The 17,061-nt window shown below is 45.5% G+C and overlaps 1 protein-coding gene across 2 annotated transcripts in view; it reads right to left on the bottom strand.

Annotated features, from left to right (window-relative positions):
* Positions 1-270: 270 nt before the first annotated feature.
* Positions 271-17,061, bottom strand: part of LOC144762300 (exportin-5-like) — a 2,334,361-nt gene continuing 2,317,570 nt past the window's right edge. For both annotated transcript variants that reach the window (XM_078647447.1, XM_078647448.1), the window contains one exon: positions 271-1,147. In XM_078647447.1, coding sequence (XP_078503573.1) covers positions 728-1,147 — 420 coding nt within the window. In that variant the 3' untranslated portion in view covers positions 271-727. The remainder of the gene's footprint in view (positions 1,148-17,061) is intronic.

Raw genomic sequence — 17,061 nt, 5'->3', positions numbered from 1 at the left:
ATTTTTCATGTACATAAAGTTAATTGTACTATATTAAGGTGATAACATTGAATCTGACCCGTGGTCATTTAAAGATTTATACAAGGTATAAGCATATATCCTGTATAAATCAGTAATACAAATAAGAATTCAGTCAAAATGTAAAAACAAACAAAGCACCTGTGCAGCACAAGGAACAGCTTTTTTTCTTCCATCTCACATCACATTTTGCCTTGAATCATACCCTGGTACTCAAGGAGATCAACACTAGATGTTTCAATGCCAAAACAATTTGAGTGGTAGTTATTTAATTGGAAATTAACAAATGCATCACATAATGAAGACGCTACATACACAACTGAGATAAAACTTATGGGTTGCTTGTAGAAAAACCATGCAAGATGATAAACTTGAACAACATAACACAACCAAAGCACTGCTGATTTAGGAAATTTAAACTTCAGTTGTTTGTACTCTTGTTAACTTCTGGTGCTGCTGAATTACAGTAACTGCAGTTAGGGACCTACTCATACATCAGTAAGATAAAAATGTTTCATAATGACTGTACATCAATAGTTCAACCTTTGGGAGAGCATTGCATGTGTGTTTAACGTAACCATTTTTTCTATATTAAAAACAGGTATTCAAATTGGAAAGACGTGAATCATTTTCAGGGAGCACCAGTGAAAGAACCACTACTGGATGAGACTAGCTCTTGATTATGCTCAAGTAAAGGTAAACATTTTGGCTACCTAAAACGAACCTGAAAAAATGGTGGATTCCCCAAGAATGAGTGAAGCATCATTTGTGCATGTAATTGTATTGGAAGTGGCTCAATATTAGCAGGAGGCATTCTAAATCTATTCATGTCACAAAAACGTGGCTGGGTTGGCTCATAAATATTTGGTGGTGTGAATGGAGGTGGAATGTGTGATGGATTACTATATGGAGGTTCAAAAGTATTTGGTGGCATTAAAGGAGGTGGAAGAGTCTCTGGAGGGCTGAAGGGAGTTTCAAAATGCTCGTGCTCACGAAGATGAGGTGGAAGAAGCTCTGGATTTGCAGGAGGTAAAACTTGCATTGGCACAATACTGGGCGGTGCAAATGTCTTCTGCTTTTTTGGAGGAGGTGGGACAATACCCATGCTGGGCTCCTCAGGCAACGGTTTCTGCAAAGAGAAAGAAAAGACTATTGCTTAATTTTATACTGATACTCGATATTCGACCTCTCAAGGTAACAGACTAAAGCAGTCGCTTTTGATACCACAAATTGCAAGGTTAATTCTAAAACAAGTTATTTACCTTCGCTAACATGCTTTCTGATGGATAAGTAATCTTTGCACAGAGACGCCTTGTGAATCGTTCCCTGGCTTCAACAGGTTCTAGAAGATTTTAGGCAACTATAGTACATGGGCATCAAGTGCTGTTGCCGCACCAGCTGCAGATCCGCGTGATCTAATTTCTAGAAATAAACTAATCCACGAGGGCACCAAATTGTACTGGTGAGATCAATTCCACTTCTTTTTCCACCCTCTACAGAAGCCAGGATGGAAATAAAGTGGAGAATTGTATAACTGACTTGGCCTCTGTAAGATGGATGGAAGGAGGAAGGGATATGAGTCTATAGGGAAGGTGAGGTATCTAACAAACGTGTTACTTACCTTCGGTAGGAATATGCTACTTACCAGTATGCATCTGTTCTTGGCATGTAGGGCTGCTGACATTTATATCTATGCATAGATCGCCGCCTAGTGTTGGGTCCGGATGATTGCACATTGTTGTCCTGGAAGAGTCTTCGAAGTATCACGAGATAGATGGCTCCTCCCCTGGACTACAGTGCGCATGGGCATCCTCTCCATGCTCAGGTTGTTTTTCGCCATTGTGGCAGAGGTGGAGTGTGATATAGTAAGTGATGACCATGCTTGAGAATAATTCTGAGTGCTACAGCTGCGACAGGCACCGGAGAGGAGTGCGGGCGATATAAATGTCAGCAGCCCTACATGCCAAGAAGAGATGCATACTGGTAAGTAGCATATTCCGTTCGAGGCATGTGGGCTGCTGAATTTATATCTATGCATAGAATAAATAGTAGTACCCTCCTTAACGGCGGTTGCCCGTGCCAGCTGCAGCAGTCTGAAAAAGAGTTCTGAGAACAGCCTGACCTACATACAGCAGCTTGCTGTTTGGAGTGTACATCCACGCAGTAGTGTTTGGTGAATGTGTGTATGGTGGTCCATGTGGCTGCTCTACATATATCCTCTAGAGGAATGTTACCTAGGAAAGCCATGGATGCCCCTAACTTGCGAGTGGAATGCGCTCTTGGGGGAACTGTTAATGCGAGTTTAGCCTTTTGATAACAGATTTGGATGCACTTAACAATCCATCTGGCTATACCTGATTTTGAAATTGGGTTGCCTTTGTGCTGTGGAGAGAAGGCAACAAACAGTTGCTTAGTTTTCCTGAAATCTTTAGTTCTGTCTATGTAATACAGGAGAGCCCTCTTAACATCTAGTGTGTGTGGTGCTCTGTCTGCCACTGAATCAGGATTTGGGAAGAATACTGGTAGCTCAATAGTTTGGTTAATGTGGAACTGTGACACTACCTTAGGCATAAATTTAGGGTTGGTACGCAGCACCACCCTATTAGCATGAATCTGAATGAAAGGCTCCTGAATAGTGAGGGCTTGCAGCTCACTAACCCGTCTTAGCGATGTGATTGCTACCAGAAAAGCCACTTTCCATGTCAGAAATTGTATCTCACAAGAGTGAAGAGGTTCAAATGGTGGACCCATGAGTCTGGTGAGAACTATGTTTAGATTCCAGACAGGCGAAGGCGGGTGTCTTGGAGAAATTACCCTTTTGAGGCCCTCCATAAAAGCTTTAATGGCAGGCACTTTGAAAAGGGAAAGGTGCTATCTGTTTTGCAGATAAGCTGCCATCGCAGCTAAATGTATCCTGATGGAACTATATGCCGGATTGCATCTGTATAGGTGCAATAAATAACATATGATGTTTTGCGTTGATGCATCTAGCGGATTTATGTAATTATTGGAACAATAGATGACAAAACGCTTCCATTTTGCCACATAGCACGCCCTGGTTGTAGGCCGGCTAGCCTCCTTGATGATGGCCATACAGTCCGGGGGCAGGTCCAGGTAGCCAAACTCTATGACCTCAGGAGCCATATTGCAAGGCTCAACTGTTGCGGATCTGGGTGCTGAATGTCTCCATGGCTCTGAGTGAGGAGACTGGGTGTGAGTCTTAGTCGCTGGTGGGGCACCACTGAAAGTTCCAGGAACGTGGTGTACCATGCTTGCCTTGCCCACGTTGGAGCAACCAGGATGAGGGTCATGGAGTGCTGCCTCAGTTTGCGCGCTACCAGCGGTATGAGCGGTGCTGGTGGAAAAGCGTACGCAAATCTGTTCGACCACTTCATGCATATCGCATTGCCCTGAGACTGCGGGTGTGGGAACCTGGCGGCAAAGGTGTGGCATTTTGCGTTTTCTTGTGTGGCGAATAGGTCTATCTCTGGATGACCCCACTGCTGGAAATACGGTTGTAGCACTGAGGGATGCATCTCCCACTCGTGCATTTGATGGCTGTGTCTGCTGAGCAGGTCCGCCATCTGGTTGTCCTTGCCTGGGAGGTGTTCCGCCATGAGGAACATGTTCCTTTGAATGGCCCACTTCCACATGCACTGTGCTAGGTGTGACAATTGTGGAGAGTGTGTCCCTCCCTGTTTCTGGATGTAATACATTGCAGTCATGTTGTCCGTCCGGATCAGCACGACTTTGTTGCACAAATGCAACTTGAATGCCTTCATTGCTATGAAGATTGCCATCAGTTCTAGTAGGTTGATGTGCATCTTTTGCTGCTGTGTCGTCCATAGTCCCTGCACCGTGTAATTGAGGACATGCGCTCCCCAGCCCTGGAGAGATGCGTCCGCAGTCAGCACTATCTGTGGTACAGGCTCTTGGAACGGTCGTCCCCTGCAAAGGTTTTGTGTGTTTCACCAATGCAGAGAGTTGTATGCACGACTGGTCACCAACACTAGGTCTTTCAACTGTCCCTGAGCCTGGTTCCACTGTTGCGCTAAACACTCCTGAAGCGGACGCATGTGCAGCCTCGCGTGTGGGACTATAAAGATACAGGAGGCCATCATGCCTATTAGTTGCATGAACACTTGCGCTGGGAGTGAGTGTTGGGGCATGAATTTTTGAATGAGCACCTGCATGCTGTTGACTCTTGCTGAGTTTGGCCGTGCTGTTGCCGTCAGAGTGTTTATTTCTGTGCCTAAGTACTGTTGGACAGGTGCGGGTTGTAGATGTGATTTTTGGTAATTTAGGGAAAATCCTAGACTGTGTAGGAGGTGAATTGTGCGGGACATGTGGCTGGCACATTGCTGGGCCGACTTTGCTTGGACAAGCCAGTCGTCCAGATATGGATAGACATGGATGTGTTGTCTCCGAAGGTGTGCAGCTACTGTCGCTAAGCACTTGGTAAACACTCTGGGGGCAGTAGTGACCCCGAAAGGCAGGACTTTGAACTGGTAATGCTGGTTGTTGATGGTGAACCTGAGATATTTCCTGTGACTGGGGTGAACGGGAATGTGGAAATATGCATCCTTTAGATCTAGTGTAGCTAGGAAATCTCCCTGACTGGGCAATGGTAGAACTTGCTGCAAAGTGAGCATGTGAAAGTGTTCTGATAGTATGTATTCGTTCAAGGGTCTGAGGTCTAGAATGGGTCTGAGAGACCCGTCCTTTTTTGGGATTAAGAAGTACAGTGAGTACACCCCTGTACCCTGTTGGTCTAAAGGCACGAGTTCTATGGCCCCTTTTTGCAGCATGGATATGACTTCTTGCTGCAATAAGTCCATGTGCTCTGCGGACATAGGACGGTGCCTTGGGGGTATGTTGGGTGGAGTGGAGGTTAGTTCTAGACAATAACCGTGTTGTATAAGTTGTCTCACCCACCTGTCCGTGGTAATGCCTTCCCAGACTGGCAGGAACTGCTGAAGTCTTCCCCCGACCGGTGTTATATGGTCTGGGGGCAGTGACAAGACGTCACTGTTTATTAGTGGCGGAGGATCTGGCATTGTTTTTTCCTCGTCCTCTGACTTTGGTACTGTTCCCACGGTATCCACCTCTATTGTTTTTGGTATAGGTGGTTTGTGTGCCTCCTTTGCTGTATTGGGTTTGCTGCTAAGTTTGTGCTCTAGACGCTCCCCTGTTACCGGAGCGACGAAAGGAACCGCCCCTGAACTGCTGTGACTGTAGAGCTCCCATGGACTTGGCAGTTTCTGTGTCTTTTTTAATTTTTTCTAGGGTGGTGTCTACTTCAGGACTAAATAGAAAGTCAGGGTTAACTGTCTGATTAAGCAGAGTTGTTTGGATCTCTGACTTGAAACCAGAGATGCGGAGCCAGGCATGCCTCCTGAGCATTACACTAGTGTTGATGGCCCTAGCAGCTGTGTCAGCTGCATCTAACGCACATTTAATAGATGCATTTGAGATTAACTTCCCCTCTTGTATGAGCATTTCTGCCGCAACCTTATAAGCATCAGGCAGGTGTTGTATTAGCTGCTCTAACGTGTCGTAGTGAGCCCTATCGTATCTTGCTAATAGGGCCTGTGTATTCGAGATTCTCCAAATATTAGCCGCTTGAGCCGCCACACGTTTGCCAGAAGCTTCCAAGATCTTGGATTCTTTGTCCGGAGGAGGAGCATCACTACTTGTTTGAGAGTTTGCTCTCTTTCGAGCATTAGCCACCACCAAGGAGTCCAACGGGAGCTGGCCCTTGATATACGTAGGGTCCACAGGTGCAGGACGGTACTTCCTCTCAATCCTGGGGTTTATCACCCTTGCCTTTGTTGGCTCTTTAAAAATGTCACCAGCATGTTTGAGCACACCTTTGAGCATAGGCAAAGTTTTGACAGATCTTTCTGAGGTTGAGAATGTATCAAACAGAAAGTCTTCCTCCACTGGGTCAGCGTGCATGTCCACATCATGGTTAAGGGCTGCCCTCTCAATCAATGCGTTAAACGCAGCAGTATCCTCAGTAGGCGATGTCTTGACCGCATAGGACTGAGTGTCAGGGGCGGTGTGTGGTTCATCAGGGTCAACAGGGTCAGTCCATGGTTGGGACTCCTCCTGGCTTGTGTCAATGGGATAATTAAACTGGTCCTCATTGTACCCTTCCTCCACATCCTCAGTGGCAGGTGTGGAAGAATAGGTGTAGTCTTGTTCATAGGATTGTATGGGTTCAAAAAGAGTAGGTGAGGTGGCAGTGTCACTCTTTCTCTTGAGTGGTATCTTGTAGGATTCCATAGGATTTTCAGGAATGATTTTCCTTTTATAAATGGTGAGTCGCCCTGAATCGGAGTCGATGAATAGTTTCGACTGGTTATCATAGGACGGTGCCTGGAACATAACGTCCTCCTGCATGTGCTGAGCATTTGCGGCTACCGATGAGGACTTGGGTGCGTCAGTGCCCTTTGGTAGCTGGACCGTCTTAGGTCGTGCTGTCGGGGGCAGCTCGTATTTTATTGGCGCTGTAAGCGTTGGCGACGGACTGACCTGCTTTGAGGTAGGCGTCGTTTTTGATCCAACCGACTTCGACTGTTCAGCCTTTTGCTTATGGCTATGTGACAACTCGAGCTGTTGTTGCGCAGCAGGTACGCCCTTTTGCTTCCACATGCTCTGTTCTTGTGGGCCGAGTTTTGTTTTCGACTTGAAGGCCTTCACTATTAGTGGCTTTCGAGGCTTCGGATCGAGGCTTTTTTGGCTCTCGCGTCCTTTGGAAGAGTCTCCATCTTTGGACCCCAACGTCGACGTGAGCGTGACGTGCTTAACAGCAGACACGGGCTTCGGCGCCCCGATCTTCGGGTCGACACCCCCTTGCGACCCTGAGGGGTCGAACACACGTTTTGACTTGGTATGTTCCGAAGTCGTCGAGCCGATGACTGTTTTCACCAGTTTCGGTTTCGATTTAGTGTCTTTAGGTTTTGGTTTCGATTTTTCCACTGATTGTGGCCGATCGACCGATGGCTCTTTGGAAATGTTCTTAGCCTGGCCTGGAAGCGGGGCTATAGAACGTGTATGAAGATCTTGGCTAAGGCCTTCCGGCGATGCCTCGACCTGAGCCGTGGAAGTGTTTTTACTGGGCCCCGCTACTGCGGTTGGGCCCAGCTCATCGCCCGAGTCGTCATCGACGGCTCCGATGGGTTGTGGGTCGTCTCCTACCTCGACCATGTCTTCATCAAGGACATTAATCCACAATAGTGTAATCAATGGTACATTGATGACATCCCTTGGGCACTCAAATTGGTGAACCCCTCCTCAAATGATAAACTAGAAGGTGAGTATTTTCAACCGTTTATTTATTTCTGTAAATGGTATTCATTTCATATCCATTTTCAAAATTTCAAGAACAATCCAACTTCGAATATGCATGTTATTGTATCTTGCTCCAATGCATTTCGGGCAACCGCCCTTCATCGGGGAGCCTCTAAAATAAAGACGAATATCGTTGTAACCATCATATAAAATAAAAATTATCTAAAGACAGAAAGTTCCTTAGCCCAATGAAAACACCAAGGTGTAAGTTAGTATGGTCCTTAATAAAAAGTTCGGTAATTAAACAGTGGCTGACTTATGGTGTATAACGAATCCACTTGTGATCAGGTGAAAAGGTAAACGTGTAAACTAGCGTTATGTGAAAAGATAGTGAGTTTGCCGTGAATATTTAACAATGCAACAAAACTAATGCCTGCACCCTTATTATTTAATAACACATCATTATTTAGAGGTGGACCACACCGTTAATGAATGTAGGTAGATCCGGTACCTCAATTTGTACCAATGACTTTTTTTATTTTAAAGAAGATTTCATACGTGTGTTTATGCACAAATACACTGACATTTCTACCTTACTAACTACATTTATACACATTTTATACAAAACAAAAATTATTCATAAAATCAACACAAACCTAACAACATCATGACAAAATGTATACAAAAACAAATAATTTTCTACTTCGTGATTTATCAAGAGACACTGTCAAATGCCGGGGAACATTAAAGAATTATTCACGAAATCCTAATTTATAATTAATATACTAGTGTGTTCCCATTGGTAAGCCGACACGTTTCGAGTTGGGGCCACCAGGGTTCCCAAACTCTCATCAGGGCCTTTTGATCAATCTGTATAGGAAGTGAGAAAAAATAAAAAATCACTAATCGATCATATCGTATATCTCGTGTCGCTCTTATGCCATACCACGATAATTGCCTGTCATGTACCTGTAGTTCGATTCACTGTGGGAGCAGTCTATTTTGGGGGCTTTTCGTTGAGAAGGGCTGTGTTTCTTACTTCTGCCCGTATTGCCGTGCCGGTGTACTAGTTTCTCTGAAACAGGGGGGGGAAAGAATGTGTGAACCCCTTGGTATGAAGCTGATGGTTTCAAAAAATGATCGTAATTACAGATGGAAACTCAACCAAAGTCCTACCTCGTCTTGAGTATTGTGTACTGCTAGTGGGCAATTGTTTGTGCTGGTGGCGTCTTGCATGTACTCATTCCCTATTTAATGAAAAAATGCGTATTAGTTCAGAGCTTCATAGCCCTTAACCAGTATTCCAGAACGATATACTGAAGGGAGCAACTGGAAATTGTACCTGCACACTCGTGTGCTTGTTCTGCCGCTTGGTATCCTATGGCGTTCGTCGCTCAGGGGCCAAATTTCAAGTCTCGTCTTGCGAGCGTGTTCAAGCTCAAATGTTTCTGTAAGGGAAGTGGGGCCGATAAATGACTCGCATGTTCCGCCTGATTAAGACCTTGGTTTAAAAGGACGAACAGAAACGGCACGAAGCTTACTTGTTTGTTTAACTCCTAGCCAGCACATCAGCGTCCGCTCTCGCATGTAGTCAGGAATCATCCGACTAGTGCTTGATGCGGAAGGCGTCATTTTTGTTAACAATGTGGGTTGGCGCTCAGTGTTCAAGAATTGTGGGAGATGTAGTTTTTCTTGAGCTGTGTCCCTAACCATTGTGTAATCCATTCAATTGCTCGTTTTCATTAGACAGGTTGTGAATGTAATTATGTACAGTGAAGCTGGGACCCATATTATTGCAGACGCGGTCACACCCTGGATAATTCGGACATACTGTTTAGTCCGGTTAGAGTGGTATTACATTTCAAAATTAAATATGCTTCTTTTTGAAGCAGCATACTGTCGACGTCACCAGGGCACTGTTGGCTATTTATTGTGAATAGTACAGACCATTCAAAGTCATTTTCATTGTGTGATTTTTCAATGAAGTGCTCAACCATGGGAGCAGTAAGCACCTTTCTTTTCAGTCGCGATTTATGTTGGCCTATGCGTGCATTGACCTGTTGGTTAGTTTTTCCAATATAGATCTTTCTGCACGGACACCTTACCACATAGATTACGTTTTTTGTTTTGCAGTTGGAAAAAGTCGAATGCTTCCATTTAACATTCATGTGTTGGAATTCATTGCCCTCAATAGTGTTGGCACACTTATACATTTTGTCATGATGTTGTTAGATTTGTGTTGATTTTATGAATAATTTTTGTTTTGTATAAAATGTGTATATATGTAGTTAGTAAGGTAGAAATGTCAGTGTATTTGTGCATAAACACACGTATGAAATCTTCTTTAAAATAAAAAAAGTCATTGGTACAAATTGAGGTACCGGATCTACCTACATTCAATAACGGTGTGGTCCACATCTAAATAATGATGTGTTATTAAATAATAAGGGTGCAGGCATTAGTTTTGTTGCATTGCTTTATGAATGGTCCAGCCTGCCTCTGTCCCGCCAGGACCTAACTCCTTTTTGTTCCAAAGTGAATATTTAACAAAGCTAAAACGGGTGAAGACCAAAAATCAATCAGGCTGGTAGCGAAATGCTTATATTTAAACAAGGGTTAAAAAGCGCACAGATTTGCGTGACCTGTTGCCCCGGAGAAGCCGGCCTCCGGGGTACGAATCCAGCTCTGCCTCTTCGTGAGAGGGGATGGGGCGGACGGAAGGTACGCCATCGCTGCAGGCCGTCATGGCCGCCATTGAGGCGCTCCACTCACAGTTCACCGATGTATTCCGGACACTGAGCATGCAAGTGGACGGTATCCGGAGACCGGTCTATGATTCTCCGTTAAGCTCTCATCCATCTGTGGTACCAGCGGTGCAGTGTACGCCTGAGATCGAGGTCTCCGGGCATAACCCGGATTTACTGTGCTTTGTTGACTCCCAATTCACAGCCAGCGAGCCCGTGTTTGTGGCTAGCGCTCCCTGCTCAATCCTGTTACCGCCTCATTCGGATATGGACAGTCTTCTGAGCCGTTACAAATTCCTCAGTGACTGTTAGAAAGACTTGACATCTCTGGCCACTATCCTTTGCTCCTTTTGTGGAAATCGTGACTATCTTTCCGTCTGCCGATCCTGTAACACCAGCGTGAACTTTGACGATCGGTTTGCATTTTCAATTGGAATGGGGGTTCGAGTGGAAAAGACTCTTGTGAAGTATCGTACTGGCCAGGGTTGAACTTGAGGGTTTGGGTTCGATAACTTGGCTTAACTCAATGCCGGGATTGTACCTATAACGGGACGGGAGTTGGGTGGTGCTTTGCTACATTCCCCCGATTGGTTTGTAAATTTGCTATATGTTGGTTTGACTATATTTCGGGGTGATTGCTTCTGGCGGGGGTACGGGAGACCGGGGGTGTATTTGCGTTCTACGATTCTCCTCCTCCATCTTTTCCCTTCCTTGGGGTTAGTTTAGTGGGCGACAGACACGCTGCTAGTGGGGTTAGGTCGTAGCCATCTGCAGGGGTGCAGGGGTGCAGGGTGGGGGGTTGAGGGTGGGGTTTTTTATTTTTCCTTTATTTTGTTCTATGACCCTTCTGAGTCCCTTTTCCCTTCTTCGCAAGAGATGTGGCATATTCTCCTGATCGTTGAATCCTCATATCCGGGTGTCGAGCGTTGGACTCTCATATTCTGTATTTTGGGTGGACGGGATCCGATGATGTTTGCTCGAGGCTATCTGTACCGTATTGTTTATGTCAGCTCTAATTTGCAATTGATGTCTTTCAGATGCCTATAACTGTTGTGTATTCTCGTATTGGATCTGCCCGTTCACTGTTATGATATGTTCCATTGGACGATGTCCGATATGTATATTTCTATTCTTGTGTTATAATTAATAAAAATAAAAAAATAAAAAAGCGCACGGAAAGCGGTAATTACGGTTAGTAGTTACTTACAGAGAAGACGTTACTTTTCTCATAATTTGTATGTACCATATGGTTCTGAATATTGTGATTGTTTACCATTATCCTCTGCCTTTGTGATATGTATATTTAGCTCTAAGATATCCCGTTTACTCACTTCCTTTTCTATTCTCATGTGCTCAATAGTCCCTTTTCTAGCTCTACACTTCCCGATCACGTGAAGTGTGGCTCAGGGGTTAGAGGCAGCAGACCCGGAAGCTGAGATCGGTCCTGGACCAGGGTTCAATTCCCCGCCTCGGCGGGTCTTGGGCTAAAAATTCCATGAACTCGATAATTCTCGCCCCGGTGCCTCCTCGACTCACGGGTTCACACTCTGCGACTCTGGGCAATAGCTTGCTTAATCTCCACAACGGCCCCTCGCGGCGGGATGCCTGACTTTCACCTTGTGGATACCCTGCTATCTCACAGGGGAATACCAGGAAGGGTTCCGTAAGCAAGCGCCGGGAAACCCACTGCGGGTAGCTGTGCGCTATATAAGCTCAACTACATTTACATTTACAGAGTTGGAAGTCGAAGAAAGTTCCGGACGCCGACATGGACCGGCGAAGGTTTAACCGGAAGCGTGAGTGCGCGCTTAATAAACAGGAAGCGTGAAAGTGAAAAAAATCACGTGATCGGGAAGTGTAGAGCTAGAAAAGGGACTATTGAGCACATGAGAATAGAAAAGGAAGTGAGTAAACGGGATATCTTAGAGCTAAATATACATATCACAAAGGCAGAGGCTAATGGTAAACCATCACAATATTCAGAACCATATGGTACATACAAATTATGAGAAAAGTAACGTCCAAAATAAATAAACAGAAAATAAACACTAACAAATCTATGTGGATAGGATGGTTACCCACAGGTAGGAGACAGAGTCAGAACTAAGTGGCACTAAGGAAGTGCTGTTATGCAAGATTGTGATACAGTTATAAGTAACATGAAAACTCAATGCGTTCATTTAAGCCATGCGGCTTGATTGAATTAAGTTTATAAATAGAATGATTCTCCCGTTGTAATAACATCCTGTTATTGTCTCTTCCTTCTATCTTTTTAATGATTTCCAATGCCATGAACTTGTTATGGTTCATTTCCACAATATGTGACGCTACTGATGATTTTAAATTCTTCGTTCTGATGTTTGATTTGTGTTCATTAACACGGGTTTTTAACTTGCGTTCTGTTTTGCCGATGTAGACCTTCCCACATGGGCATTTGAGTAAATAAATTAAATTGTTGGAGTCACATGTAGCCGTAACATTTAGGTTGATATTGTAACCTTTCATGGGGTGAGTTAGTTTATTTCCAGGAATTATGTTATGGCAATTGTTGCAGTTGTTACACGGCCTGGTTCCTTTTGTAATTTGTAGCTTCTCCGTTGGTTGTTTTAAGATTTCCCCAAGTTTTTCCCCCTGGTATAGGCAAAAATCTGGGCGGCGATCTATGCATAGATATAAATTCAGCAGCCCACATGCCTCGAACACAATGTATCTGGTAGAGACATAGTCTAGCCGCAGATTCCTTAACTTAGAATATCCCCAGGCGTCAGACTGGATCCGGAAAACTTTCTGCAGCAGCACCTCTGCGCGTTGGGGGGCGGCGCTGCCCGACTCCGCCATGACGTCGTCCACTGATATGACGTCAGTGGAGCCAAATATGCCCCCTCACCCGGCAAGCTGACGTGAGTTTTCGTCGGAGAAACTTTTTCGCATCAGAACGTGGAGCCATCACCAAAAACCTGTGAGAATATGGGAACAGTGTGCAAAAATGGAGAAAAAAATAGAAGAAATTGACAGGTTAAACAGAGCAGTGCTCTGAAGAGCCACCCCGCAAGAGCGTAGGCTCAATCAATGTTAAAGGAAGAAAAGAATGTGGAAAAACAGCCTGGCAGAGGACAAAAGCCCACATCTTGAAAGTAAAACTGTGAAGAAGAACAAGTCCGGAACACTAGAGTAAGGAGAGTGCGCCAGAAGACGTCACCAGAAGAAGACGTTGCAATCTCCATTAAAGATCCATAATTGGACCTAGCTAATAGTCCTGAAGGAGAGTCCCGCCGAGGCGGTAAATACCACAAGGCCATGTAGAAGGGGAAAGCGGGAGGGTAGGAAAAAGCATGAATAGATTTCACATCGTACAATCCAGGTCTAGGGCTGGAGGGAACATATGATGTAGTAACATACCGCCTAATTCTAGAGGATGGCGGTAGGCAGCAGAGAAACAGAACAAATCTGTCCGTATAGGAGTGAGAGCAGAGCACCCAGGAAGGGGCAAGCCAACCAAAAGGAGGCGAGTATAGAAAGCCTCAACCAGATAAGGTCCTCGCAGAACGGGGAGGTTGGGCGGGCATTGAGGAATCTGCGGCTAGACTATCAGCTAGATTCATCATAGTCCCGTTTTGCGAGTCTGTAATAGCGATTCATAAGGAATCGCTATTAAGGACTTGCAAAACGGGATTCATGTAGGAATTGCATAAAATATTGCGATTCCTACATCTTCCTTATTTGCGATTAGCAAATTGCTAATCGCAAATAAGGAATAACTTCCCATTCATTCCTATGGGCCTACAACTGAGAAAAATGTACTAAAGTGCTTTTTTCTATTTTTTCCGCTATTTACCACGAAGTCAGACTTTGTGGTAAATAGCAGCCAAATATTGCGAAATCGCAATTTAAAATTGGTTAATGAATTGCATTTAAGGAATCTCAAATAGAGATTCCTTAAATGCAATTCCTCGCACAATTGCGAATTCTATAATAGCGATTATTGCATTTGGGATGATGAATCCCAAATGCAATAATTGCGCTCGCAAAGGGCCAGATTCTCAGAATCTGGCCCTTTGCGAGCCGATTTTCGTTTCATGAATCTGGCCCTATGTCTCTACCAGATACATAGTTACCGAAGGTTATTAACTGGTTCATCTGATAGAGACGTCTAGCTGCAGATTCCTTAACTTAGAATAGATACCAAAGCCATACCCATAGAGGAGGCGGGTCTGCAACTGAACCCCATTACGTTAGAGATTGAACTTAGTTGTCCGAAAGGTGACTAAATAGCACTGTTAGAAAAGGGGGTGGTGATGAACAGAGTGTCTGAATTAAGCAGACCACTCTTACCCAGTCCAAAGATCAGGGCTTGATCCATCACCGTTATTTAGCTCACTGCCCCATCCCAACTCAGAACCTGGCTATATGCAAATTAGTCTGTCCCCGGCCCAGTGCATCATGGGAACAGGGCAGACCAAACTACCAAGCCAATTCTTCACCAGAAAGGAGACAAGCTACCGGGGACCGGTTTCTGGCATTTCAGCCTCGTCGGCCCGGCTTGCTTGAATCCTGATGGAGCAGTGAGCAAGGGACTCATGTCTGAGTATACCCTGCCACACCTATAGTGGCCAAAAACGATTCAGAAAAGGGGGTGGTGATGAACAGAGTGTCTGAATTAAGCAGACCACTCTTACCCAGTCCAAAGATCAGGGCTTGATCCATCACCGTTATTTAGCTCACTGCCCCATCCCAGCTCAGTACCTGGCTATATGCAAATTAGTCTGTCCCTGGCCCAGTGCATCATGGGAACAGGGCAGACCAAACTACCAAGCCAATTCTTCACCAGAAAGGAGACAAGCTACCGGGGACCGGTTTCTGGCATTCCAGCCTCGTCGGCCCGGCTTGCTTGAATCCTGATGGAGCAGTGAGCAAGGGACTCATGTCTGAGTAAACTCAGATGTGAGTCCCTTGCTCATTGCACCATCAGGATTCAAGCAAGCCGGGCCGACGAGGCTGAAATGCCAGAAACCGGTGCCCGGTAGCTTGTTTCCTTCCCAGTATAAGAATTGGCTTGGTAGTTTGGTTTGCCCTGTTCCCATCATGCACTGGGACAGGAACAGACTAATTTGCATATAGCCAAGTTCTGAGCTGGGATGGTGCAGTGAGCTAAAAAACGGTGATGGATCAAGCCCTGATCTTTGGACTGGGTAAGAGTGGTCTGCTTAATTCAGGCACTCTGTTCATCACCACCCCCTTTTCTGAATCATTTTGTCCACCATAAGCGTGGAAGGGTATACTCAGATGTGAGTCCCTTGCTCATTGCACCATCAGGATTCAAGCAAGCCGGGCCGACGAGGCTGAAATGCCAGAAACCGGTCCCCGGTAGCTTGTTTCCTTCCCAGTATAAGAATTGGCTTGGTAGTTTGGTTTGCCCTGTTCCCATCATGCACTGGGACAGGAACAGACTAATTTGCATATAGCCAAGTTCTGAGCTGGGATGGTGCAGTGAGCTAAAAAACGGTGATGGATCAAGCCCTGATCTTTGGACTGGGTAAGAGTGGTCTGCTTAATTCAGGCACTCTGTTCATCACCACCCCCTTTTCTGAATCATTTTGTCCACCATAAGCGTGGAAGGGTATACTCAGATGTGAGTCCCTTGCTCATTGCACCATCAGGATTCAAGCAAGCCGGGCCGACGAGGCTGAAATGCCAGAAACCGGTCCCTGGTAGCTTGTTTCCTTCCCAGTATAAGAATTGGCTTGGTAGTTTGGTTTGCCCTGTTCCCATCATGCACTGGGACAGGAACAGACTAATTTGCATATAGCCAAGTTCTGAGCTGGGATGGTGCAGTGAGCTAAAAAACGGTGATGGATCAAGCCCTGATCTTTGGACTGGGTAAGAGTGGTCTGCTTAATTCAGGCACTCTGTTCATCACCACCCCCTTTACTAAATAGCACTGTTAACCTTAGAGACGAAGTATAATGAGGCTATGAAAGGTAGCGCAGTCAACCTCCAGACCAGGAAGCTCTAAGGAGAGCAGAAAGCAATGGAAGGCAAAGGCAGTAGAAGCCGTAAAGAACAGTACGGAAGACCCCTTTATGTATACTGGGTTGAGAGTGAGAAACACAAGCCAGATGCTTGTGGCGAAGTGAGAGTTCATACGTCAAAAGAAGATGAACCAACCTAGAATGTGAAAGATTCACAGGATCCGAACTGGCGAAAGAAGCAAACAATTACTAGTCGACCAAGAAAATAGTGTAAAAAAACCCTGTGACACCTGTACTTGCAAGGCAAGTGGAACAGCAGAGGCAATAGGGAAACCCTTACCTCGCAAGTGCCAGCATGAAGAAGAAACCCCAGATCAGACATGATGGAGTAAAAGGAAGGCCATGACTTAGCAAGAAGTGTAGCCCAACCGAAGGACCGAAAAGATTGCTGGGTGCAGAATGCCAACCACAGCCAAGTGTAAAGAGATGGCAGCTGGTATAACAGAGACATTGTACGCCGGTCCAATACGCACAAGAGCAAAAAGGAGCCTTGCTGAAACCAGCACCAGCAAGCCACAAGTGACCGCAGTGGCAGAATGCCTGTCTATGCCCACAATTTGCTGACAGTCAGAAACAGACGACACGCCGGCCTAGGCGATGTTGCCATAATAAGTGAAGGCAATACCAAAGGGGCCTGGACGGTTCCAATGAGGCACAGGGTCAGACTGATTGCATATGGCCATGTCTGAACTGGGGTGGTGGAGTGAGCTAAAGAATGAGGATGGATTACACCCAGATCAGTTGACTGGGGGTGAGTGTTTGATTTGCTCAAACGCTCCTGTCCATCATCCCCTTTGGTATCGCTTTGTTCGCCCTAAGTTGGTAGGGTATGCCCAGACGTGGGTCTCTTGCTCACTTTGCCACTGGATTCAAGATAGCCTGGCTGATGAGGGTTATGAACCCGAAACCGGTCCCAGGATGCTTGTTTACGGTCCAGGGAAGACATGGCTTGGCAGTTCGGGCTAGACTTTTCC

The sequence above is a fragment of the Lissotriton helveticus genome, chromosome 6, assembly GCF_964261635.1.
Source record: "Lissotriton helveticus chromosome 6, aLisHel1.1, whole genome shotgun sequence".
Taxonomy (NCBI): domain Eukaryota; kingdom Metazoa; phylum Chordata; class Amphibia; order Caudata; family Salamandridae; genus Lissotriton; species Lissotriton helveticus.
Note: the sequence above shows the minus strand (reverse complement) of the source record. Positions and strands in the feature narration are given on the sequence as shown.